The sequence below is a fragment of the Podarcis pityusensis genome (assembly GCF_964106645.2).
Source record: "Podarcis pityusensis genome assembly, chromosome: 7".
Taxonomy (NCBI): domain Eukaryota; kingdom Metazoa; phylum Chordata; class Lepidosauria; order Squamata; family Lacertidae; genus Podarcis; species Podarcis pityusensis.
In genome coordinates this window covers 91,162,626-91,189,831 of record NC_138031.1, presented here as the reverse complement: position 1 = coordinate 91,189,831, position 27,206 = coordinate 91,162,626, and the positions used below count along the sequence as shown (strand labels likewise).

At 51.4% G+C, this 27,206-nt stretch overlaps 1 protein-coding gene and 1 long non-coding RNA gene across 2 annotated transcripts in view; one reads left to right on the top strand and one right to left on the bottom strand.

Annotated features, from left to right (window-relative positions):
- The first annotated feature begins 9,866 nt into the window (after positions 1-9,866).
- LOC308481001 (uncharacterized protein) overlaps positions 9,867-27,206 on the top strand; it is a 424,851-nt gene continuing 407,511 nt past the window's right edge. The window contains exon 1 of the mRNA XM_081012947.1: positions 9,867-12,569. Within this exon, the coding sequence (XP_080869073.1) occupies positions 9,933-12,443 (2,511 nt within the window). The 5' untranslated portion in view covers positions 9,867-9,932 and the 3' untranslated portion in view covers positions 12,444-12,569. The remainder of the gene's footprint in view (positions 12,570-27,206) is intronic.
- On the bottom strand, positions 15,395-17,330 carry LOC308481164. Its single transcript, XR_013988492.1, has 2 exons — positions 16,535-17,330; positions 15,395-16,392 (listed from the first exon to the last, which is right to left on the bottom strand). It is a non-coding gene; the product is annotated as an uncharacterized lncRNA (long non-coding RNA).

Here is a 27,206-nt window from a genome sequence, read left to right as displayed (position 1 = left end):
GTGTTTTGGTTCCATCTCAATAGAAAGAGGTCGAATAAGCTTGCATTGTTCTTTCGGTGTTCAGTCCCCCACAAATAGCAAAGCGAAGTGTAATAAGCCGAAACAAAGCCAAACAGGTTGTTTTGGGTTGCAGCAACATAGAAAGAGGAATCTTGGATTTCGCTTATTTCGTGTTCTTTGGTGTTAATGCACATTGACCCAGAAATCGCAAAGTGTGTGTAATGAGACCAAAATAACACAACACTGTCTTTTCGCTTCCATATGCATAGAAAGAAGACGAATAAGCTTTGATTGTGCTTATTTCAACTCGCATGGTGTATTTTGGCTGTGTACCAGAATCACCCCCAACCAATACAAAAAGGTGTTTTGGAATCCATCTACATAAAAAGAAGATGATAAAGCTCTGATTGGGCTGATTTCAAATTGGTGTTTTTGGGGTTAGAATGCACATTTACCCAAAAATCGCAGGGTGACATGTTTCTAAACAGCCCAAATCAAGCATAGGTGTCAGGGGTTCAGGAGCAGAGGCAAGGGCAAGGGAGGAAACAGAGAGCGAGGGAGAGGAGGCAGAAGAAAAGATGAGTGATGACGACGACCCGAGATCTCCGAGTCTTTCCAGTGAATCAGAAGATTCACAGAAAGGAGCACCAGTGGCCAGGGCAAGGGGGGAGCCTAGGGGGACACCCCAGGAAGATAGAGCCAGAGGGGACTCAGAGGGGAGCAGTTGGAAATCGGGACCAGTGTCACCGCCAGAGAGCAGGGAAGAGGAAGGGCGCCAGGGATCAAGCGCTGGCAGCTCACAACAGGGGGGAGGGCACGAGTCAGGAGTGGCCACACCTCCATCGGGGAGCGAAGAAACGGTCAGACGGAAGGTGGAAGGTTGGGCGCGCGCGACAAGTTCAAATGCACAGGAAGGTGGCGCAGTAGGCAGCCCGGAAAGGGAGCCAGGTCCTAAAGCCCGCCGAAAGGAGGGAGAAGAGTCAGGGGGGTCAGCGTCAGCGTCAGAGGAATCCCGGAAGGAAGAGACCCCGGGGGGCAGAGGGACCCAGAGAAGAACAGTCAGGCGGAAAAGGTGGAGCAAGGCTAGGATATTAAGTTGGTGTACAAGGGGCGGAGACTCAGATGGAGCTTCGCCGATCTAACCATGAGACGTAGAGTTGCACGCAGCAGCTTGAGAATGGAAACTGTAACTCAATAAAGACTTTTATTTAATGATCGCTGGCTAGCGTGATCCTCTGTGAGCTAGGATCTGGAAGCAGCTCTGACAGTAAGCTCCATCCCTAGATTGTGGGCATCTACGTCCTCGCGGAGAGGAGAGAAAGCGGGTGCCTACTAGCGAGCTCACGAACGGCAGACAACATGACGGCCGAACAGCAGATAGTGGAACTCAGAGAAGCAGTGACACGACTGAATGCCGAGGCTCTTGCATCCAGGAAGAGAGAGGAGGACGCAGCTGCCGCCTACAGGGATCTCCAGGTCAGGTTGGAAGTGCTTACGAAGCAAGGGCAACTGACACCCAAACCGGAGGGGATTGGGTTGGGGAGACGAACAGGCGGTCTGGTCTCTCACTTCGATGGGAATTTGCAACAGTACCCCAACTTTAGAGCAGATGTAATGTGTGCACTGCAACTGCTGAACAAAGACTTTAGAGATGAGCAAGAGAAGGTGGGATTCATCATGTCCCATTTGCATGGAGATGCTAAAGCATGGCTGCGCAATTTGTGGAGAGATAAGGATCCGGCGCTCCAAAATGCGGATGCCTTTATTAAAGCGATGGATGGGTGCTTTTTATCAAGCATTGACGTGGATCTTGCTCGGCAGGAGATACATGGACTGAAGCAAGGGAGGGCCAGCGTAAGGCAGTACCATGCCCGCTTTTTCGCTTTGGTCAGTGCCCTGGAATGGGACAGAGATTCGGCTCCTGTAAGAGACCTGTTTTGGGAGGGATTGCACGGCTCGGTTAAAGATGAAATTGCGAGGGGGGAGAGACCCCGGACCACGCAGGAGATCGTTCAGAGGGCGCTGGCGGTGGGGGTGCGGCTGGAAGGACGTCCGTGGAGCAGGGACGAAGGGCGTGGAGGGCGCGAACCAGCCAGGGGCTCCTCCTTCCTTCCCAGAGAAGCAGCGCGTGCGCAATCCACGCCTCCGCCAGGAGGAGGAGCGGAACCTATGGAGGTTGGAGGTGCAAGGGCTCAGTCAGCAGCCAGAGCCCTAGCACCGGCAGCAGTGAAAGCGAAGCCTCCTAGAGGGAACAGGAAGTGTTACATCTGCGATGATCCACAGCATATGGCGAAAGAGTGTCCCCAGAGGCTCCACAAGCACACTGCAGCCTCAGCAATGGTAACTGCAGCAACGCAGCAAGGACAACCACAGCAGGGAAACGAAGGAGTCTGGTTGGAGGAAGAGGCACTGGGGCCCAGCCAGACGTGTCAGTGAAGCAGTCCCCAGAGATTTTACAGCCCATGGACCCCCTCCCGCCCAAACCGGTAGTGAAGCTCACCGCGTCGCTCCAGCTGCCCAATGGAATCACCATGGACGTGCCAATCACCATTGACTCCGGAAGCAATGCGGACTTTATAGGGCAGGACTTTGTCGACCGGCACGCTATACAGTTGCTGCCTGCCACGCTGCCCCTGCAGGTTGTCACGGTGGATGGCAGGGAGCTGCTAGGGGGGCAAGTGGTGAAGCAGACGCCACCAATGGTGATGCGACTTGGGAATCACAGGGAAATCATCAGCTTCAATGTCACTCAACTATCGGACACGCCCATTGTATTGGGCATGAGTTGGCTGGAAAAGCACAGCCCGACGCTGGCTTGGTACCAGAGGCAGCTGACCTTCGGCTCTTCCTTTTGCGCTGAACACTGCATCGTGCCCAGGCAGGAAGGAGGGGAAGAGGAGTCACAGCTGCAGCTAGGCACGCTGCAAGCGGTTCCCCACAAGTACGCAGAATTTTTGGAGGTTTTCTGCGAGAAGGAGGCAGACAGGATACCCCCCCACAGACCATATGACTGCAAAATTGACCTGCTGCCGGGGGCGGCGCTGCCCAAAGGGAAGCTGTATTCCATGTCTGAGGACGAACTGCAGGAACTCAAAGAGTTCATAGATCATAATTTGGAGCGCGGTTTCATCCGAGAGTCCAAGGCAGCGGGGGGCAGTCCGGTATTCTTTGTTAAGAAGCGGGACACGCCCCAAAAAAGACTTGTAGTGGACTTTCGCATCTTGAACAGTGTGACCAAGCCATCGGACTTCCCCATGCCCCGAATCGACGACCTCCTCGCAAAGGTACGGAAGGGCAGAGTGTTCACCAAGTTGGACCTGCGAGGGGCATACAACCTCATTCGCATGCGGGAGGGAGATGAGTGGAAGACAGCCATGTTCACGCCCCTGGGCACCTACGAATATAGAGTTATGCCTTTTGGATTGCAAAATGGCTCCCACGTTTTTCAAGCTTTCATGCATCACGTGTTGGCGGGGCTCCTCTACAAGACGTGCGTCTGTTTCTTGGATGACATCCTGATCTTTTCGGAATCGCAGCAGGAGCATGACAGACACGTCAAGGAAGTGCTGAGCAGGCTACAGCAACATAGGCTTTACGCCAAGCTGGAGAAGTGCCAATTCGACGTGACCGAGGTGGATTTCCTGGGCTACAAGTTGTCTGATAAAGGGCTCGCCATGGACAGCGCCAAGGTCCGAGCAGTGTTGGATTGGAAAAGCCCACGCAACCGGAAGGAGGTCCAACGGTTTGTCGGCTTCGCGAACTTCTATCGCAAGTTTATCAAAGGCTTTGCGATGCAGACAGCGGCCATCACGGACACGCTCAGCTCCAAGAAAAAGAAGTTCATCTGGACAGAGCAGGCGGAGCAGTCCTTTCAGGCACTCAAGCGTCTCTTCGCGTCGGAAGAGCAGCTGCTTCATGTCAACCCCAGCAGGCCGATGAGGGTGGAGACAGACGCTTCGGACAGAGCCGTGGGAGCAGTCCTGCTGCAGAAAGACCCGCAGGGGGTTTGGAGGCCGGGAGCGTTTTACTCAAGGAAGCTCAGCAAGTCCGAACAGAACTACACCATCTGGGACAGGGAGTTGCTGGCCATTCATGCAGCGTTCAAAGCGTGGAGGCACTTCCTGATCGGCGCCAAGCACACGGTGCAGGTCTGCACGGACCACAAGAATCTAGAGCACTGGCGCACGGCACAGTTCCTGAACCAGAGGCAGATACGTTGGGCTGAGTTCTTTGCGAATTTCGACTTCCGAATAGAGTATGTCCCGGGGGACACCAACATCATGGCGGATGCTCTCTCCCGTAAGCCACAGTATCTGGAGGAGGCAACGCCAGCGGCCGCCATGCACATCTTCGCACCGACAGTGTGGGCGTGCGCGGCGGCAACAGTTGACCTGGATGCGGTGCGACGAGCGTTGCAGGATGACTCCTTCGCGCAAGCAAAGATGGCAGAGGTGCACAGGGGCACGGCAGCGACCGACGAGTTCCAGCTGCGAGATGGTTTGCTCATCCGTAAAGGGGCCATCTACGTGCCGGGAGACGAACTTCGCGCCAAGGTACTGCAGCAGCTGCACGACGCGCCCACTGCCGGGCACTTTGGCAAGGAGAAGACGGTGGAATTAGTAGCCAGAGACTTCTGGTGGCCCGGAATGAGAGGGGAAGTCGCGGACTACGTGGCGAGGTGTGACACCTGCCAGAGGGCCAAACCAGTGCACAGACCGCCGGCCGGACTGCTGGAACCGCTGCAAACTCCGTTCGAACCATGGGAGAGAGTGGCCCTGGACTTTGTCACGGATCTGCCCAGCTCGAGGGGCAAGACGGCTGTGCTGGTGGTGGTGGACTTGTTCTCCAAGATGGCACATTTCATTCCGTGTGCGAAGGTGGCCACGGCGGAACAAACCGCCAAACTGTTCATAGACCACGTGTTCAAGGTTCACGGTCTGCCGCGGTCTATTCTGTCCGACCGAGGGCGACAGTTCATCTCAAACTTCTGGCAGAGGCTGATGGGCTTCCTGAACGTCAAGATCAACCTGGCGTCGGCTAGACACCCGCAGACCAACGGGCAAGCGGAGCGGGTCAATGCCATCATGCAGCAGTACCTGAGATGTTATGCGAATCAACAGCCTGCGACGTGGGTGGATTACCTGCCTCTCGCCGAGTTCGCCTACAACAACACGAAGCACGTGTCCACGGGGGTCACGCCGTTCTTCGCCAACAACGGGAGGCACCCCAGAACCTTCCCGGGACTGGAAAGAATGGGGGAGGGGGAGCCGCAGACAGCAGATGCGTTCGCGTCGGAGTTGCAGGAGGTCCACGATCAGCTGCGGCGGCACCTGGAGCTGGCTAAACACGCATACAAGGTACAAGCGGACAAACACAGAAGGGTTGGCGAAGAGATCCATGTGGGAGACTGGGTCTGGTTAGCAGCCCACGCAGTGCCGGCCAGGTCGTTGGCGAAGAAGAAACTAGGGCATAAACAACTGGGGCCCTACCAAGTCGAAGAACAGGTCAACCCGGTGGCTTTCAGGCTGGCTCTTCCGGAGGGTTCCAGAATGCATCCGGTGTTCCACAGATCGGTGCTCACTCCCTACAAGGCACCTCACAGGTTTCAGGAACCAGGAACGGCACCGGGTCCGCTCCGAGAGAGAACCGGGCAAGGGGGAGTGGCACAGGAGGAGCGCATCAACGAAGTCACGGAGATTTTGGACTCCAGATGGGGGGAAGAGGGGGTAGAATACCTTCTCGCCAAGGAGGGCACCCCGGCCAGTGCCAACAGCTGGGTGCCGGGCTACGCTTTAGACGAACCTCTGCTCAAAGAAGAGTTTCATGCCCTCTTCCCACATAGGCCAATGCCAGCAGACTTTTTCGACGACTGGCTTTTCACGCCCACGCTTTCAGCCAGCACGTTCCGGGGGTTCGACTCGGACGAGGAACCGACACGAGACGCCCGTTCCCCGGAGGGGTCACCCTCGGGATCTGCTTCAGAACCCTCGTATTGGTGGGATGATCGACCAGAGGAGCAGTTCCGCAGAAGGTGGCTGGAGGGTCCAGGACGAGCAACGTCTCCAGAAGGCAACGAGGGAGAGACGGACATGGACGTTTTCGGGGACGACCCGGGTTTCGAGCACGGCGGCACAGAGATGGAAGCGGAGGTGACCGTCGTCAACGAGAGCAGGGAGGAAGAACCGGAAGACTTCGGATGGCGGCCCGCCACGGGAAGCGAACTGTATCCGACATTCGTCCCCCTGACACGGCAGCACCCAGATCCCGCACCGGAAGGAGGGGAGGGGGGAAGAGGGGGCTTCGAGGGGGGGATGGATGTCAGGGGTTCAGGAGCAGAGGCAAGGGCAAGGGAGGAAACAGAGAGCGAGGGGGAGGAGGCAGAAGAAAAGATGAGTGATGACGACGACCCGAGATCTCCGAGTCTTTCCAGTGAATCAGAAGATTCACAGAAAGGAGCACCAGTGGCCAGGGCAAGGGGGGAGCCTAGGGGGACACCCCAGGAAGATAGAGCCAGAGGGGACTCAGAGGGGAGCAGTTGGAAATCGGGACCAGCGTCACCGCCAGAGAGCAGGGAAGAGGAAGGGCGCCAGGGATCAAGCGCTGGCAGCTCACAACAGGGGGGAGGGCACGAGTCAGGAGTGGCCACACCTCCATCGGGGAGCGAAGAAACGGTCAGACGGAAGGTGGAAGGTTGGGCGCGCGCGACAAGTTCAAATGCACAGGAAGGTGGCGCAGTAGGCAGCCCGGAAAGGGAGCCAGGTCCTAAAGCCCGCCGAAAGGAGGGAGAAGAGTCAGGGGGGTCAGCGTCAGCGTCAGAGGAATCCCGGAAGGAAGAGACCCCGGGGGGCAGAGGGACCCAGAGAAGAACAGTCAGGCGGAAAAGGTGGAGCAAGGCTAGGATATTAAGTTGGTGTACAAGGGGCGGAGACTCAGATGGAGCTTCGCCGATCTAACCATTAGACGTAGGGTTGCACGCAGCAGCTTGAGAATGGAAACTGTAACTCAATAAAGACTTTTATTTAATGATCGCTGGCTAGCGTGATCCTCTGTGAGCTAGGATCTGGAAGCAACTCTGACAAGTACCCTAACTTCCGAGCAGACGTGCTGTTTGCGCTGGAACTGCTGGATAAAGACTTTAGAGATGAGCAAGAGAAGGTGGGGTTTATCTTGTCCCATTTGCATGGGGAAGCTAAAGCGTGGCTGCGCAATCTGTGGAGAGATAAGGATCCGGCGCTCCAAAATGCGGATGCATTCATTAAAGCGATGGATTCGTGTTTTTTATCAAATATAGACATTGATATCGCCAGAAAAGACATACATGGGCTCAAACAAGGCAGAGCCAGTGTAAGGCAGTACCATTCCCGCTTTTTTGCATTAGTCCATGCGCTGGGATGGGAGAAGGATTCTGCCCCAGCCAGAGACCTTTTTGGGGAAGGCTTGAATGCAAATGTGAAAGATGAGATTGCAAGGGGGGAGAGACCAAAGAGCACTCAGGAGGTTGTCCGGCGGGCGCTGCAAATTGGGGTGCGTCTGGAAGAACGTCCATGGAACAGAGAAGAAGGACGTTGGGGACGTACGCCAGTGAGAGCACCTCCCCTCTTTCCCAAGGATGCAGCGCGTGCGCAATCCACACCTCCGCAGGGAGGGGGAGAGGAACCGATGGAAATTGGAGGCGCCAGGGCTCAGTCAGCAACCACAGCCCTAACACCGGGAGCAGTCAAAGCGAAGCCTCCTAGAGGGAACAGGAAGTGCTACATCTGTGACAGTGCTCAGCACATGGCGAAAGAGTGTCCCCAGAGGCTCCACAAGCACACTGCAGCCTCAGCAACAGTAACAGACGCAACTCAGCAGAGAGAACCACAGCAGGGAAACGACAGAGTCTGGTTGGAGGAAGAGGCACTGGGGCCCAGCCAGACAAGTCAATGAAGCCGTCCCCAGAGATTTTGCAGCCCACAGACCCCCTCCCGCCCAAACCAGTGGTGCAGCTCACAGCATCGCTCCAACTACCCAATGGACTCACTATGGAAGTGCCGATTACCATTGACTCTGGTAGTAACGCAGACTTCATAGGACTGGATTTCATTCAAGAGCACAACATAGCACTCCTGCCAGCCACGCTGCCTCTGAAGGTTGTCACGGTGGATGGCAGGGAATTGCTGGGGGGGCAGGTGGTGCAGCAAACGCCTCCGATGGTGATGCAAATTGGGAATCACCGAGAAGTCATCAGCTTCAATGTCACCCAACTGTCGGACACGCCTATAGTATTAGGCATGAGTTGGCTGCACAGGCACAGCCCAGCATTGGCGTGGTACCAGCGACAACTGACCTTCGGCTCCTCATACTGTGCGGAACATTGCATTCTGCCTAGCCCGGAAGGGGAAGAGGATGACCCGCAGCTACAATTAGGCACGCTGCAAGCAGTGCCACTCAAGTACGCAGCGTTTTTGGAGGTTTTCTGCGAGAAGGAAGCGGACAAGCTGCCTCCCCACAGGTCCTATGACTGCAAGATTGACCTCCTGCCAGGGGCGACGCTGCCAACCGGGAAACTGTATTCCATGTCTGAAGACGAGCTGCAGGAACTCAGGGAGTTCATAGACCTCAACTTGAAGCGCGGTTTCATCCAGGAGTCGAAGGCAGTGGGGGGCAGTCCTGTATTCTTTGTGAAGAAGAAGGACACGCCCCAAAAAAGGCTCGTGGTGGACTATAGAATTTTGAACTCGAAAACCAAGCCCACAGCCTTTCCCATGCCCAAGATAGATGACCTGCTCGCAACGGTGAGGAAAGGACGCGCTTTCACAAAGTTGGATCTGCGAGGGGCGTACAACCTGATTCGCATACGGGAGGGCGACGAATGGAAGACTGCCATGTTCACGCCCCTGGGCACCTATGAATACAGAGTTATGCCCTTTGGATTACAAAATGGCTCCCACTGTTTTCAAGCCTTCATGCATCACATATTGGCGGGTCTCCTCTACAAGAAATGCGTCTGCTTCCTGGACGACATCCTGATATTTTCAGAATCAGAGGAGACCCACGAGGGAGACGTCAAGGAAGTTCTGCAGAGACTGCAGGAGCACAGGCTGTACACCAAGCTGGAGAAGTGCCAGTTCGACATGAAGGAGGTAGATTTCCTGGGCTACAAGTTGTCGGACAAGGGGCTCGCCATGGACAGCGCCAAGGTTCGCTCAGTGTTGGACTGGAAGAGCCCGCGCAATCGGAAGGAGGTCCAGCGGTTTGTCGGTTTCGCCAACTTTTACCGCAAGTTCATCAAGGGGTTCGCGATGCAGACGGCGGCCATTACCGACACGCTCAGCTCCAAGAAGAAGAAGTTCATCTGGACGGAGCAAGCGGAGCAGTCCTTTCAGAAACTCAAGCGTCTCTTCTCGTCCGAAGAGCAGCTACTGCATGTGAATCCCAGCAGACCGATGAGGGTTGAAACGGACGCCTCAGACAGAGCCGTGGGAGCAGTACTGTTGCAGCAAGACCCGCATGGGGACTGGAGACCGTGTGCCTTCTACTCCAGGAAGCTCAGCAAGTCAGAGCAGAACTACGCCATCTGGGACAGGGAGTTGCTGGCCATTCATGCAGCATTCAAGGCGTGGCGGCACTTCCTCATTGGAGCCAAACACACAGTGCAGGTCCGCACGGACCATAAAAACCTGGAGTACTGGCGCACGGCAAGGTTCCTGAACCAGAGGCACATACGATGGGCGGAGTTCTTTGCGGATTTCGACTTCAGGATAGAGTACATCCCAGGCGACAACAACATCATGGCGGATGCACTGTCCAGAAAGCCGCAATACCTCGAGGAGGCGGCACCAGCAGCGGCCAAGCACATTTTCGCACCGAAAGCGTGGGCGTGCGCTTCAGCAACCGTGGACCTGGATGCTGTACGTCGAGCACTGCAGGAGGACCCCTTCGCACAAGCCAAGATGGAGGAGGTGCACAGGGGCACGGCGGAGGACGACGAGTTCCAGATACGCGACGGATTGCTCATCCGCAGAGGGGCCCTCTACGTACCGGGAGACGACCTCCGCGCGAAAGTACTGCAGCAGTTGCACGACGCACCCACCGCCGGGCACTTTGGCAAAGAGAAGACGGTAGAATTAGTAGCCAGAGATTTTTGGTGGCCCAAGATGCGGGGGGAAGTCGCGGATTACGTCTCGAGGTGCGACACCTGCCAAAGGGCCAAGTCAGTGCACAAACCACCGGCGGGACTGCTCGAACCGCTGCAGACACCGCTCGAACCGTGGGAGAGGGTGGCCCTGGACTTTGTCACGGATCTACCCAGCTCGAGGGGCAAGACGGCAGTGCTAGTGGTGGTGGACATGTTCACCAAAATGGCCCACTTCATTCCGTGCGCGAAGGTGGCCACGGCGGAACAGACCGCCAAACTGTTCATAGACCACGTGTTCAGGGTTCACGGTCTGCCACGGTCTATCCTGTCCGACCGGGGGCGACAGTTCATCTCGAACTTCTGGCAGAAGCTGATGGGTTTCCTGAACGTCAAGATCAACCTAGCGTCGGCGAGACACCCGCAGACGAACGGACAAGCGGAGCGAGTCAACGCCATCATGCAGCAGTACCTGCGATGCTACGCAAATCAGCAGCCGGCAACATGGGTGGACTACCTGCCGCTCGCTGAGTTCGCCTACAACAACACGAAGCACGTGTCCACGGGGGTGACACCGTTCTTCGCCAACAACGGGAGGCATCCCAGAACCTTCCCGGGATTAGCGAGAGCGGGGGAGGGGGAGCCACAGGCAGCGGAAGCCTTAGCATCAGAGTTGCAGGAGGTTCACGAACAGCTTCGGAGGCAGTTAGAACTAGCAAAGCACGCATACAAACTGCAGGCTGACAAGCACAGAAGGGTTGGGGAAGACATACAGGTGGGAGACTGGGTTTGGTTAGCAGCCCAGGCAGTGCCGGCCAGATCGTTAGCGAAGAAGAAGCTAGGGCATAAGCAGCTAGGACCTTACCAAGTCGAGGCACAGGTCAATCCAGTGGCCTTCCGGTTGACACTGCCGGAGGGATCCAGAATGCACCCAGTTTTCCATAGATCAGTGCTCACGCCCTACAAAGCACCTCATAGATTTCAGGAGCCAGGCACGGCACCAGACCCGTTCAGGGAGACGCCCACAAGGGGGGGGTCGCCAAGGCGGGAACCCGTCAACGAGGTCACAGAGATTTTAGACTCGAGATGGGGGGAAGAGGGAGTAGAATATCTTCTCGCCAGAGAAGGTACCCCGGCCAGCGCCAACAGTTGGGTGCCAGACTATGCCTTGGACGAACCTCTTCTCAAGGACGAGTTTCATGCCCTTTTCCCACACAGGCCCATGCCAGCCGAGTATTTCGACGACTGGCTTTTCACACCCACATTTTCAGCCAGCACATTCCAGGGGTTCACCTCGGCCGAGGAACCGGCACTAGAAACACGTTCCCCGGAGGGATCACCCTCGGGGTCTGCCTCAGACCGTTCCTATTGGTGGGACGATCGACCAGAGGAGCAGTGGCGCAGGAAGTGGCTGGGGGGTCCTTGGCAGGCAACGTCCCCGGAGGAGACCGGGGGAGAGACGGACATGGACGTGTTGGGGGAGGACCTTGGGTTCGAGCACGGCGGCAAAGAGATGGAAGCAGAGGAAATTGAGGTCGGCGAGAGCACGGAGGACGAGCCGGACTTATCCGGCTGGATGCACGCCACGGGGGACGAACTGTATCCGGCACTCACCCCCACAACGACGGAGCACCCAGTACCCACACCTGAAGGAGGGGAGGGGGGAAGGGGGGGCTTCGAGGGGGGGATGGATGTCAGGGGTTCAGGAGCAGAGGCACAGGAAAGGGAGGAAATAGAGAGCGAGGGGGAGGAGTCCGAAGGAAATGTTAGCGATGACAGCGGTCCGAGGTCTCTGAGTCTTTCCAGCGAATCGGAAGATTCACAGAAAGGGGCTCCCATGGTCAGAGCAAGGGGGGTGCCGAGGGGGACACCCCAGGAAGAAGGGGCCAGAGGGGACTCAGAGAGCAGCAGTTGGAAATCAGGACCAGCGTCCACACCAGAGTGCAGTAGGGGGGAGGAGTCCCAGGCATCGGGATCAGGCGGCGCACTGCCAGTGGGAGGACATGAGTCAGGATTGGCCATGCCTCCATCGGGGAGCGAGGAAACGGTCGAGAGGAAGGTTGAAGGCTGGGCGCGCGCGCCAAGTTCAAATGTACAGGAGGGCGGCGCAGTTGGCAGCCCGGATAGGGAGCCAGGTCCCAAAGCCCGCCGAAAAGAGGGGGAGGAGTCAGGGGGGTCAACGTCAGCGTCAGAAGAATCCAGGAAGGAAGGGACCCCGGGGGGTAGCAGGACCCAGAGGAGAAAGGAGAGACGGAAGAGGTGGAGTAAGGCTAGAATCTTAAACTGGTGTACAGGGGGCGGAGACTCAGATGGAGCTTCGCCGATCTAACCCCTAGACGTAGAGCTGGGGCGCTGCGGCTTGAAAATGGAAACTGTACTTCAATAAAGACTTTTGTACATTACTGCCGGCTAGCGTTGGTCCTCTGTGAGCTGGGACCTGGAGCCAGCTCTGACAGTAAACCTAACCCTAACCCCTAACCTAACCCTAACCCCTAACCCCTAACACTAACCCTAACCCTAACCCTAACCTAACCCAACCTTAACCTTAGCCCTAGCCCCAACCCTAGCCCTAACCGTAACCCTAACCCCTAACCCAACCCTAACCCTAACCCCAACCCAACCCTAACCCAACCCTAACCCTAACCCTAGCCCGTCATAACCCTTAACCCTAACCTAACCCTAACCCTTACCCAACCCTAACCCTAACTCTAACCCTCTAACCCTAACCCTCTAACCCTAACCCTAACCCCAACCCCTAACCTACCCCTAACCCCTAACCCCCAACCCTAACCCCCCCAACCATAACCCTAACTCCTAATCCTAACCCTAACTCTAACCCTAAACCCTAACCCAAAACCCTAACCCTAGCCCTCTAACCCTAACCCCCTAACCCTAACCCTAGCCCTAACCCTAGACCCAACTAATCACTTGCCCCTTACCCCTAATCACTTACCCCTAATGCCTAAGCTCTTACCTCTTATCTCTGACCCCAACCCCAACCCCTAAATGTGGTTACATACCCTTAATCCATTACGCCTAACCACTTACCTCTAACCATTTCCCCTTCATTCCTATTCCCTAATTCCTAACCACTTATCCCTTACTTTAACCCCTTACAGCTAATCCCTATTCCCTATACACTTACACCAAACCCATAATCACTTACCCCAATTCCTTACCCATAAACCCTAACCACTTACCCCTGATCGCATACCCCTAACCCTTAACGCCTAATCCCAAATCCATAACCACTTACAGCTAAGAGAGATTTATTGCAAGCAAAGTGTGCTAATAAATCTTGTGCCCACACGCTTCCTCTGGCGTGAGCTTTACAGAATACGCAATGTCATTGGACACTGATTGAAGTCTGAACGCTGTGCTTCTGGACAATGCCACTGCTTGACCTGCCGCCAGAAAGCCAGTGCTGGTGTCGGTAACCAGCCAGACGGACATGTCCATTGCCAACCTGGCACCCAGAGATCTCCATGCAGTTGCAGTTGGCCCCACACCTGTGGCAAAATGCACCTGGCGAATGTTGAACCCTGAAGTTAGGGCGGGGCAAAACCCACCACCATGGCTGTCAAATTCCTGGCAGCAGCAGCACTCCTCTGCCTTTATATGGATTGGGACAGGAACATAAAGGCACCTGGAAGTCCTTGGTGCCGTTGAAAGTGGCCTCCTCGGGGAACAAGAAGTTGCTGGCACGGCTGCGGATCAGCTCCCTCTTCTTCTCCATCTGGGACTAGATGTTCAGGCAGCTGGCGTCCAACCCATGCAGCTGGAAGGGAAACGTAGCGCTAGAGCCAAGGGTCCAACCCACTTGGCAGCAGGCCTATTATAGGGTCAGCCAATATTATTAATATTCAATAATTCTCATCATATTGGCCACCCGATGAAAGCCAAATCTGGGTCAGAGGGAGGAAATATCAGTGCTGAAAGATGGGTGAGACAACAGAGTGGTGGTGGCTCCCATATTTCTGTAAATAATAAATGGTAAATGATAATAATCTGCCCCAATATTTCCGTAAATAATAAATAGTAAATGACGATGGTAATAGTAATAATAATGGGTTGTTTTCCCTTCATGAAACACACACACACGTGTGTGTCCCTGCCTGCCCACCCAACAAAGGGACTCACGTGGCAGGACCCGTTTGCCGCCAGGGTGGGGCTGACTAGCTCAGCTCAACCTGAGTGGGTGCCGGCGACATAGATGAAGTAGCCTGTGCTGAGGCACAGCCAGCAAGATGCCGTCCCAAGGGTAATATTTATTCATTTTGTGGACTGCAGGAGGCATCACCGTAGAACATACAGTATATCATATTATAGATATATTTTTTTACACCAGAGCTTTCCAAACGGCTTGTTGTGACACTCTATACATTGTATATAGAGTGCCCTTCATCCGAAGATGGTTGATCAATATAAATTATCTATCTATCTATGGACACACACACATATACATACCCATAACCATATATATATATATATATATATATATATATATATATATATATATATATGTATATATATATATATATATATGCATACACACACACACACATCCATACATCCATTTTATTTATATACTGTACATATATCCATGCATATATATAGATACACATACACATACATATATCCACAAATCCATTTTATGTACACACACACACACACACACACACACAGTCAAACCTTGGTTGTCGAACATAATCCATTCCAGAAGCCTGTTCGGCTTCCAAAACATTAGACAACATGGCTTTCAATTGGCTGCAAGAGCTTCTTGCACTCAAGCAGAGGCTGCGTTGGAAGTTTGGCTTCCAAAAACTGGAGCATTTACTTCCAGGTTTTCAGCATTTTGGAGCTGAAACATTCCAAAACGGAGCCGTTTGGGAACTGAGGTTTGACTGTATATGCACTGATACACATATATCAATTATATATATATGATTCCTCTCTGGTATGCTGTAATTTGTGTTTTGTATGCCTGCTGCTATCTGTTAACCTTATGCAAATAAAGCATTGCTTATTCTTCATCCACTGGCGTGCTTAGTGGCTCCAGATCCAGAAATAACCCTGCCCTTGGCAGAACATATACAGTGCTTTTTTCTGGGGGGCCGCAGGGGAATGCATACCCCTAACCATTTTGTGAATGTACTTTTGTCCATTTACTGTATTTATTTTTCCCGGTTAGAACTATAAAATGGTGATTTTCTTGAGTCAAAATGAGAGTACCCCCAAACATTATTTTTAGAAAAGAAGCACTGCATATATACACACATATATGCATATATCCATTTTATTTATATTCAGAAACGCACACCTATATCTAGGTATGTATATTCTTGTATATAAACTTCCGCGGCCCACCCGCACCATCCCTCCGCCGAGGGGCACGAGAGGAAGGCCACTGGGGGAGAAAGGCAGGTGAGGGCGGGGCGGGGGGCAGGGCTGCACCCTGGGGAGAGCGGGGTCGAGAGGGAGTGGGCTGGAGAGAGAGAGAGGGCCAGCCTGGATCGGCACGTCTCTGCAGGCCCAACGTCGCAGCGCCTCTTTCCCCTCCTCTTCCTGTCCTCTTGCCTCTCCTCCGCTCGCACCTCCTTCCGGTAATCCTACCCTCGCCCAACATGGCGGCAGCACAGCCTTACCGCCCGTTTCCCTCCCCTTCCTGTCCTCTTGCCTCTCCTCCGCCGGCACCTCCTTCCGGTAATCCTACCCTCGCCCAACATGGCGGCAGCACAGCCTTACCGCCCGTTTCCCTCCCCTTCCTGTCCTCTTGCCTCTCCTCCGCCGGCACCTCCTTCCGGTAATCCTACCCTCGCCCAACATGGCGGCAGCACAGCCTCTTCCGCCCATGTCCCTCACCTTCCTGTGCTCATGCCTCTCCTCCGGCGGCACCTCCTTCCGGTACCCGTGCCCTCGCCCAACATGGCGGCAGCACAGCCTCTTCCGCCCTTCCGAGCTAGGCGTGCAGAAAAAGGTGAGCCTGCCATGAAAAGAAAAGGAGGAGTGAGTGAGTGTGTGTGAGAGAGAAAGACAGGGAGCATCCTAGAATGGTAGAGATGGAAGGGAACCCGAGGGTCATCTAGTCCAACCCTCTGCAAAGAAGCTCAGAGCTACAATTCCCAGGTCGTCTTTGGGAATTCTATGGGAATTGAGAGTTTCTACCTTCATGAGCATTCACTTCATGCTCACTTCATGAGCATGCGCTCATGTTTTTACCTTTTATTGAAAGCGGCAACAAGTGACTTGGGTGGAGTATAAATAATAAAATTATATTGCTCCTGCTGCTGTTCTTCTCATAGCCTAACTCAAATCCAACCCAATACCAAACCTTAACCCTAATGCTCACCCTAACTCAAACCTAACCCTCACCCTCACCTTAACCCAAGCCTAAGCCTAAGCCTCAGTCTAAACCTAAACCTAATTTAACCCTAACCCTAAGTAATAAAATTATATTTCTCCTGCTGCTGTTCTTCTCTTACCGTAACTCAAACCCAACTCTAACTCTAACTCCTAACCCTAATCCAACTCAAACCCAACTCAAACCCAACTCTCACTGTAACCCTAACCTTTACCCAACCCTAATCCTAAACACTTTGCTTCTTTTTGTGTTGTTTTGTGTTATTGCTTCATTTTGTAGGTCATGATGCTTTCTTTGTTTCTTGTGGTGTTGCTTCATTTAGCAGTTTTTTAATCGGCTTTTGTGTTTCTTTTGGTATTTGCATCATCTTCATAGGTTGTTTGGATTTCTGATTAATTTGCTTTTTTGCCAGTTCTCAATGATTTTGCCTTTCCATGGGTTTGTATTTCTTTGGGTTTCTGGTAGCTCTGCTTCTTTGTGATTTGTTTCTGTGTTTCTGGTGTTTTGTTTGTGATTTGTTTCTGTGTTTCTGGTGTTTGAGTTCTGGTGTTCTGGTGTTTGGTCATAAAATGGAATAAATACCACCAGAAGCACAAAAACCAATGAAAACCAAGCCAAATCAATGGAAAAGAAACAATCTCACCCAAAACCGCAGAACCATTCAAAGTAAAAGAAGCAAAACAATTAGATGCAAAAAACAAGCAAAACCACCCCAAATTAAACAAATCAGCAGAAAACAAAAAAGAAGCAGTAAAGCCACCAATAACAAAGCAATGCCACAAGAAACTGGAAACCAATTTTTAAAAAGCAAAACCAGAAACTCAACAAGCATGCAATTTATGGCAATGGGGAGACTTTTCCAGTTTGACCTTGCAGAGAAAACATTTGGTCAGTTTAGGAATCAAAATGGTTCCAGGTTGGTCTTCCTGTCTTGATCTATGTATGTGCAAAATAAAAAAAATCCTTCCAGTAGCACCTTTAAGACCAACTAAGTTAGTTCTTGGTATGAGCTTTCGTGTGCAAGCACACTTCTTCAGATACACTGAAGTGCAAGCACACTTCTTCAGATACATATGTATGTGCAGTTATGAACATTACCATGTATCTAAGACCATAAAATTCCTATCACAGAGTCCAAAAGCACTTCAAGCAACAGAAATTAACCAACATAGCATACTAGTTTTCACTTAGTCTTGGGTTTCTGGTGAATGTGCTTTGCGGCTGGCTTCATTTCTCTTCCAATGGGTTTCGCTTGTTTTTTGGACTTTTGCTTTATTGCTTCTTTTGAGAAGTTTTCTTGTTTTTGCATTCTGGTGGTAATACTTTTGAATGCTTGGGTTTCTGGTGAATCTGCTTTGTTTGGGGTTGGTTGGCTTCTTTGTCAGTTTCCATTGATGTTGCTTTTATATGTTTCTTCTGCTTCTTTTCAATAGGTTTTTGTGTTTTTAGTGGTTGACTTCATTGTTGGAATGGTGATTAGACATTTTTGGTGGTTTTGCTTCATTTCTGGTGGTTTTCCTTTTTTTCTTGGGATTATCAGATCTCATAAAAATTAATATACTCAAAGGTGCAAAACCCAAAAAACCTAGAAATGAAGCAAACTCACCATAAATCCAGCACCCAATCTGTTATGTACTAACCTTGGATCCTAGAAAAATAGGCAAGTAGGATCCTAGAATGCAACAACTGATTGGTCTTTTCCTCCCGGCCAATCAGGCTCCAGGAGGGAAGCAGAGTTAGCCAGTCAGACGGGACTCATTGTGTAAATAATGTATATAAAAGCCTGAGGTTTGGGTGGGCAATAAAGAGCATGAAATACATACAGGACTCCGAGTATATTTCACAGTCGTAACTTATATAAAAGAATCCATGAAACGAAAACCACCCCAAAAGAAACAAATTCAACATAATCCCAAAAACGAACCAGAAACAACAGAAACAAACCACATCCACCAAAGATGAGAAAACCAATTGAATAGAACCACAAGAAACCCACGCAGTAAACATCTCAGGGAAAAGTGAAATCACCCCCACACCATGCAAAACTAAGGTTTAACTGGCTTTGGGGTTTCTGCGCAATTTACTTTTTCCCTCTTGTTGGGGGTTTCTGGTGGTCTTTCTTCTGCTTCTCACATTTCTACTTCTTTTCAATTGGTTTTGGGATTCTGGTGAATTTGGTAATGATTTAAGTCTCTGTCTGGCAATTTTCATTTTTCACGAATTCCTTCCTTGTTGGGTTTCTGGTATCTCACTTTTGGTTTTCGCATTTCTCTTAGTTTTGCTACGTTTCAGGTAGTTTGCTTACTTTTTGGAATTATCCAGTCTCATAAAAATGAAGCAATATCATTAGAAGCTTAAAAAGCATGAAAAAAAAATCCAGGCACAAACTCTAACCCTGAACATCCACCTATCCCCTGCCCTAAACCTAACCCTGATATTCTGGTCATCCATCTTGGGGATAACAATCTGGTGAGGTAAATTCCGTTGAGATCACTAAATATCTCCATCAGCAGTGCTTCCTCATCCCTGAGCTTGTCATAGTTTGGTTTGGAATGTTTGGTTTGGAATGTTGTAGAGGTGCTTATGGAGTGGGGGCAGCCTTCCTAAGAAGGTGGATGGGCAAGACATAAAGCTAATCATTCTACAAGGACGTTTGTGTTTGAGAATGTGGGTTTGGCGGTGAAAACAGAAGGGTTTTTATCCTAGGCTAAGAAATCAGGCCTTGACGCCTTAAGGTGCGGAAAAACTTTTTTTGAAAAAATCCCTAACCTGCGGGGTCAGAATTTCACCAAAAATCTCACATTATGCAGTTCACTCAAAATTGGTGCCAACCTGTTGAAAATGCTCCCCTGAAAGGTTTGGTGGTGAAAACAGAAGGGTTTTTATCCTAGGCTAAGAAATCAGGCCCCAACGCCTTAAGCTGCGGAAAATATTTTTTTGAGAAAATCCCTAACCTGTGGGGTCAAAATTTCACAAAAAATCTGACGTTATGAAATTCACTCAAAAATGGTGCCAACCTGTTGAAAATGCTCCCCTGAAAGGTTTTTCGATGGAAACAGAAGGGTTTTTATCATCGGACAAACAATTTGCCCTCGATGACATAAGTTGTGGAAAAAGCATTTTTTAAAAAAAAAATCCCTAAACCGCGCGGTCACAATTTCACCCAAAATCTGATGTTCTGCAATTCACTCAAAAATGGTGCTAAACTGTTGCAAATGCTCCCCTGAAATGTTTTTCGTTGGAAACAGAAGGGTTTTTATCATCGGACAAACAATTAGTCCTCAACGTCTTAACTTGCGGAAAAACATTTTTTTGAAAAAATGTCTAAGCCGTGCGGTCACAATTTCACCCAAAATCTGACGTTCTGCAATTCACTCAAAAATGGAGCCAAACTGTTGCAAATGCTCCCCTGAAAGGTTTTTCGGTGGAAACACTTCCAGGTTTGGTGCTGTGCATGTGTGAGTATTTGCACACATATTCGTGGCACCTAAAATGCAGGTTGTGTGTATTTTCCTTTGACACCATCTGAGCAGCCATTTATTTCCTTCCAGCATTTCCTTCTCTTCCTGTCTCTTCTTTAAGGGTAGGCCCTTGTTGCAAGAAAAATCAACGATCAGAGAGGGGATCTTTAAGTAAATTTATATACAGACCAGACTGTATTCTTATGCCTATTGCCTTTTACCATTCGCTATGTAACTGTATCTTTAAACTGTTAGTTTTGTGTATATTATCTCTTTGAACATAGTTAAAACGTCTAAGCATTTTATATATAGTTTTGTATAACTTTGTATCGCTATTTAGTATGTTTTTATAACTTTGTGTCGAACCTTATATTGCTATGTAAACTAAGTGTAAAACACCCAGCGCCATCTACTGTGCCTGAAATGAAACACACACATATACCAGTCTACAGATTTTATTCAAATAAAGAAATGCAGACTAGGGCATCACACCCACTGAGATAAGCAACTCCCAAAATAAAATCCTGTCAACGATCTCCTTTGTCAGCCCACTGGGGCAGTTCTATAGTTTCCCTGTAAATAAAGGAAAACATAGCCATTAGCAGGATCGCTGGAAAACAGGAACCAGCCCAAACACCCCTTTGTGTACACCAAGCACAAACAATGACACAACCATTAACATGATTCTTCCCCTTCCAACACACCACTTACATGTTCTAATCCTCTCACCATGCCTTGTCTGATGTCTTCTGCTGTCATTCATGTCTATGGAAATTAAAAGGTATAAATGTAAGAGTTCTCTTTTGTTTGAGCTTCTCTCTCCGTCGCCTGCTACGTGAGTGGGAACCCTGTTGCCAACAGTTCAGTTTTTAATAAAGATCAGGCTGATAGCCGCTTTGCTTTCCGTAAATCCTGTTCTGGTCTCTGTTTATGTCCCAACCGGTTTGAGCCTCAAAGCATGCTCCTTCTGAAGGTCCAGTCTTCCTTAAGAAACTGAACCCTTTTGGAGGGACTACGATTATTCCTATTTCACCCTGTCTCACTAAGGGGATGTCCTCACATACTGTTCCTTGGGAGAAGTCATCTCTACATAAACCAAGGTGCATGTGAAACACAATCTCCTTTGGGGAGAATGTAAAAGTCACCATGTGTGGCTCTCCACTGAATAAACAGGAGTTCTACTCCTATTAACAGGGCTTCTTCTTCACAGCCCTTCTTCACAGGGCTGTGATCATGAGCAGTTTTCTTCCCTGGGGACATACTGAGTCTTTGCTTTAGCAGTTGCTGGCCACCAGAAATAAACTCAAATGGGAGCATCCAGCTGCTTGAGTGAGAAGTCAAAGATACTGGCTTATCTTGAGGGAAGGGCTGGAGACATGACAGGGTAGATACAGGGTGGATATGGATTGAAGCTGGCATTGTGTGTACACCGCTTCCCAAAGAAGTGGTGGGATTACATTGCATGCAGAGTAAACGAAAGTGTGTCACAGCCTAGAATGGAGGGTGTTCAAGAGCCCTTGGTTGGGGAGACGCTCACACAGGAGTGTGTGGGCTGGAGCCCTTCAGGCATGGGTGTAGTTAAGGGGGGTAGGAGGCAGGGGGTAGCTGCCCCCTGTTACGGTAAAATCTGGGTGCGGGGTTACTCTGCCACCCAGCTCGTCAGACTAAGTCCGCGGGTCCCTGCGGAAGAAAATGAGCTCAGCCGGAGACAGGAGCAAGCTGCAGGAGATCCGAGTTTATTGCGCAACAGGTTCAAGGCGAGATTGAACCCCGAGAAAGGGGTGACAGGAGTTTTTGAAACTTCCCTCCATGTCCCAGAATACAGTGCAAAACACATCATGAATACATTAGAAAGAGGTTGGGTTACACGGGTTACATCATGAATATTTTACGGAGAGGTTGGGTTACACAGATTAACATATGGAGCAGGGAGGGGGAAATATGCAGAGCTGGAGATATGCGCAGATAAGCACTTCCTGAGTACCGGTGATGAGAAGACAATAGTCCGAATATGCAAAGTCTGTCACCTGGCATTGCCCGGAGGAAAGGCCGGGCAGAGTGATCTGACCGGATTAGGGTCTTCCTGAGTACGTGACTCCTCGCTCGAGGGATTATGGAGGCCGAGGAGGTGTCATGGAGTCCTGAAGAAGCTGGGTTGATTGACACCAGAACCAAGGAAATCGGAGCTGTGGTTGATTTTATATGAATTTTAGAAGTTTTAGTCCACTCTAGTCCATTCTTACACTAATAATTGAAATCGGAAACAAAATGGATACATTGTTGCAAGATTTGACACTTTTACGAGTTTACGAGTTTCGATTCCATTGTTCTCTCTGCGGGGAGCCGTCAGCAGCTTGTCAAGAGGTTAAATGATGCGTGCAGAGGCTCGCTGAGCTGATCCTGCAGAGTGGATGCATGGTCCTGATTGGTTAAGACGCGGCCATTGAAACAAGTGGGAGCGCAGTTTGACACGGTCAACTCATGAAAAAGATGGAGCGAGAGGGAGAGAAAGAGGCTTGAGAGTTTGGGCTTATTTCGCCTGTGGAAAAAGGGGGGGGGAAAGGCACTTTAAACTTGGGGTTTGGGTTGAGTGTGGTGCTTGTGCAACGATGAAGAGGTTGAGGGGGGGAAAGTGTACAGTGGGCGCCCTTGAGGTCATCGCCTCGGACGCACAAAGCAAGGGATGAGGGAGGGCACCCCCCCCTTTCCTGTATCAGTCCCCCATTCGGAGATAGATTTGCATCAAAGTTCTGTAAGAACTTGCAAATCCTTTCTCCGCACTCTAGATCTCAGTAATCTCGTAGTCCCCTTCCCCCAAATGCCTCATCTGCACATATTCTGGGAAAATAGGGGTGCGCTGTGAGCGGGAATAAGCTCGGAGGGAGAGAGAGGTAGGTTGAGCAGAGCAGCGAAGGAGGGAACAGCAAGGAGAGATACAATGTACAGCACAACAGAGGGTCGAGACACAAAGGACAACAATTAAGACAGTAAAAATTACGGCTTTCAGTAACTGTCGGAGCCATCCCAGCTTACGTAGCCATCCCCACAAGTCCACATCGGATAGCCCCTCATGCTGTATATCCTGTAGTCTCCCTGCTAGTTCATGGATGTTATTTAAATGTCCAGTTATATTTAAGGATTGATCGGTCACATATGTACAGCACTCAGTGCCTATCAGGGCACATGTCCCTCCTTGACTGGACAGCAAGAAGTCGGTCGCAATCCTGGTCTGCAGACTGAGCTGCCTTACCTCAGACAGTTCGGACATCAAGGAATCTGTGATCTGGGTTGCTTCCTGCATGAATTTGAGGAGGATGTCAGTAAGTCGAAGAATGTCTACATGATTAGATCCTGCCCCATAGGCGGGAAAGAGGGCACGGCCTACAGTTTCTCCATTTGCAGCAACGTCTGAGAGGTCCGACAGCCCCTTTTGGTCCCTTTTATTCCTCTGTCTCCCGGGGGGGTAGGTGTGGGACTACTCTGATTCAGGGGACGATGTACCCTACGAAACAGGACCCAGACATGTGTGGACTCACCCAGGTGTATGCGCGGTGTCCGCACACCCAGAATAAGCCGCTGAGGTAGGACTCCATTCTCCCTGAAGCAAAAGTCTGTAATAGTCCGTGAGTTGTGGCTTCCAGTCGGGGGGGGTGACCAACGACAGTGGCCCAGGCAATAGTGAGATTCGGGAAAGTCTGGGAACCCCTTAGGTCAGTGACGGTGACTTGGCCAGTGGCTAGGATTTCCAAGTCAGAATTGCATGTGCTGGATCCGATGAAGGTCCCCTCTCCGGTGAAGCTGTGGCAAAGGGGTCCTTTCGTGGGGCCGGTGAGGTACAGATACTGGTGCGTCAGGTTTAATGCGGTTAGGTTCCAGGAGGTGACATCTCCGGAACGAAATTGCTCTAAGGTCACTGGCACCGGGACCAGGGGCAGACTCTGTTGGAGGTGACTGGGTGCATGAGCGCAAATCCAACAATCGGGGTAGGGTGCTTCCTTAGCGACTTGACTGAGAAGCTTGATGTAGGAGTTTTGTTCCCAGCAGGAAAGAAGGTTTTCTCCTGGGAGGGCAGGGTCAGCGCCCAGTTGTCGGGGTGCTGTACCGAATGGGTGGAGTGGGTCAGTGGTATTGAGGAGTCGCCTATCCCTGGCAATGCCGCCACACCTCAGAGGCCCAACGTTGTCCCATGAAGGGGAGCGTGAGGGATGTACTGGATGGTGCCACCCTTCTAGATATTCGGCCCCCTTCCACTCATGAGTGACTCCTAGGTTCCACAGGCAGCAGAACCGTCTCAGGCAGAGTCCTTGGAGTTGGGGCTTTCGGGGTCGTAAGGAGACACTGGAACCCGAAGATCAAGTTCTCGGAGGGGTGGTTTGAGTCCGTGTATACATGAGAGGCCCCTCCTACCTCGACCTCGGTCCAGTTAGGGCTCCGTGAGACTTCCCCGTTGCTATAAAGAAGGTAAGTTCCATTATAACACTTCAACCGATAAAACGAGCGATCAAGTGTGAGGGCAGCTGACCCGATGCGATGTAGGTCTTTATGTCGGATGAAAAGTTCCCAGTATTCGTTGTCAGTGAGCCGGGGTACAAGGGAATGGCGTAGTAGGGTCCGAGATTCTGGAAGACAGAATTCAAAGTTCCCCATTCGGTCCGGGTTAGTCTTTCCCCCTGTCTCGACCTTGTGGTAATCCAGGAAATGGTAGTCCGTTTGTAGTCCAGTACAGTGATCCGACGAGGAAGGTGAGGTCGCAGTCAGGGTGACAAGAAGAAGGAAGGTAATGGTCAAGTTCATGGTCGATCAATGCACAGTCCGCAGCCACGAGAAGTAAGGAAAGGGGCAGAGGTAGTCAGTCTACAGAACAGTCCAAGGAGCTGTCAGAAGTGGGCTGTTAAACAAGCGGCAGTCTATGGAGCTGTCATGGCGAGCTGTCAAAGAAACGGCAGTCTGTGGAGCTGTCAAGGCGAGCTGTCAAAGCGAGCTGTCAAAGCGAGCTGTCAAAGCGAGTTGTCAAAGCGGGCTGTCAGAAGCGAACTGTCAAACAAACGGCAGTCTATGGAGCTGTCAAAGCGAGCTGTCAAAACGAGCTGTCAAAGCGAGCTGTCAAAGCGAGTTGTCAAAGCGGGCTGTCAGAAGCGAACTGTCAAACAAACGGCAGTCTATGGAGCTGTCAAAACGAGCTGTCAAAAGCGAGCAACAGCAGCCTATGGAGCTGTCAAACGAGCTGTCAAAGGCAAGCAACGGCAGTCTATGGAGCTGTCAAACAAGCTGTCAAAGGCGAGCAACGGCAGTCTATGGAGCTGTCAAACGAGCTGTCAAAGGCGAGCAACGGCAGTCTATGGAGCTGTCAAACGAGCTGTCAAAGGCGAGCAATGGCAGTCTATGGAGCTGTCAAACAAGCTGTCAAAGGCGAGCAACGGCAGTCTACGGAGCTGTCAGACAAGCTGTCAAAGGCGAGCAACGGCAGTCTACGGGGCTGTCAAAGTCGTTTAAGGCGAAGTTTGATGGCGTTGGTGTCCGGGACGATCTCGGAAGTCCAGTTGGGCGTCGTGGCGTCCGGTCCGGTCTGTTGAGCCCGACCTTGGCCCCGATCTGGTCCGGTCTGTTGAGCCCGATCTTGGCCCCGATCTGGTCCGGTCTGTTTGAGCCCGATCTTGGCCCCGATCTGGTCCGGTCTGTTGAGCCCGATCTTGGCCCCGATCTGGTCCGGTCTGTTCCTCGTCGTCGTCGATGTAGGTAGCCGGCGAGGGAGGTGGGGTCTCGTAGGTGTAATCTTCCCCGAGGCTTTCCAGCGTCTCCTGAGGTGGTGGCGACGTTTTGCACCTCGTGTGATGTAGCCACGCGTTTTTCTCTCCTACCTTCATGGTGGTTGGTGAGGTCAGAAGCACTTGGTAAGGGCCTTCCCACGCAGGCTGGAGGGGCGCTCTCTGATAGACTTTGACCAGGATCCAGTCACCCGGATGGAAAGAGTGGGCTTGGACGTCGATGGGCAGGTTTTGTCCCTCGATAGCCGCGTACTGGTGGAGGCGCTGTAGCTGTGTCTGAAGCTGAATAATATAGTTAGTGAGTTCTGCTTCCCCCACCTCGAGTTCTGAGAGGGGAAATAAGGTGTTATACATGGGAGGAGGTCTCCCGAACAGAAGTTCAAATGGGGAAAGTTTCAAAGATCCGGTTGGGGCACTTCGTATATTATGGAGGACCAGTGGGAGCGCATTTACCCATTTCAGCCCCGTGAGCCTGCAGAGTTTTCCCAGTTGTATTTTTATCTCTTGATTCATATGTTCTACTTGACCGGAGGATTGTGGATGGTATGGTGTATGGAGGTCCCACTTTATTTGGAGGGCCTTGGCCACTAGTTGTACTACTTCAGCAGTGAAATGGGTTCCCCTGTCACTGTCTAGGCGGCGGGGCATTCCGTACCGAGGAATAATGTCTTGGAGAAGGGCCCTAGCAACTACCGATGCGGTGGCTTTCCGACAGGGAAATCCCTCCACCCAGGAGGAAAATTGATCTACTATAATCAGGGCATGTTTGAAGCCCTGACATTGGGGCAAATCGATAAAGTCCAGCTGTAAACTCTCGAAGGGGACAAAGGCCCATGGTCTAGCTCCTGGCGGTTTTTTGGGCTCACGCTTGGGGTTGAAGTGATGACAGGTAATACAGTTCTTTGAGGCTGCTGTAGCTGCGGCGGCTATCCATGGAGCATACCAGGACCTCGTAACGTGCTCTATTAATCTCCATTTTCCCCAATGTGTTTGTTGGTGAAGGATCCTCACCAATTTTGGAACCCAGGCTCTTGGAAGGACGGTCCTGCCATCAGGGAGGATCCAGATACCATTTTGTTCCGTAGCGCCTACAGATTCCCACATGGATTTCTCCTCCTCTAGGGCCGATTCATATATTTGTGTAGGGTCTATGTCGGTAGGTAATTGTAGGGCTTGGAATTCGGATTCATTGTTTGGGAGGCGAAGGGCAGTCATCTGGGCAGCTTTATCAGCCCGTCTGTTTCCTTTTGAGACTGGATCCCTTCCTTTGGTGTGTGCCCTACAATGGACAACTGCTATTGCGCTAGGTAAATGGATCGCTGTGAGGAGTCTCTCTACTAGGGCAGCATGTGAAATTTGGGAGCCGGCTGCAGTTAAGAAGCCCCTTTGGAGCCAAATTTGGCCGGTCGTGTGTACCAGCCCGAAGCAGTATTTACTGTCCGTGTAAATGGTGGTTCTTTTCCCTTCGCCAATTTCACAAGCGCGTATGAGTGCAATTAATTCAG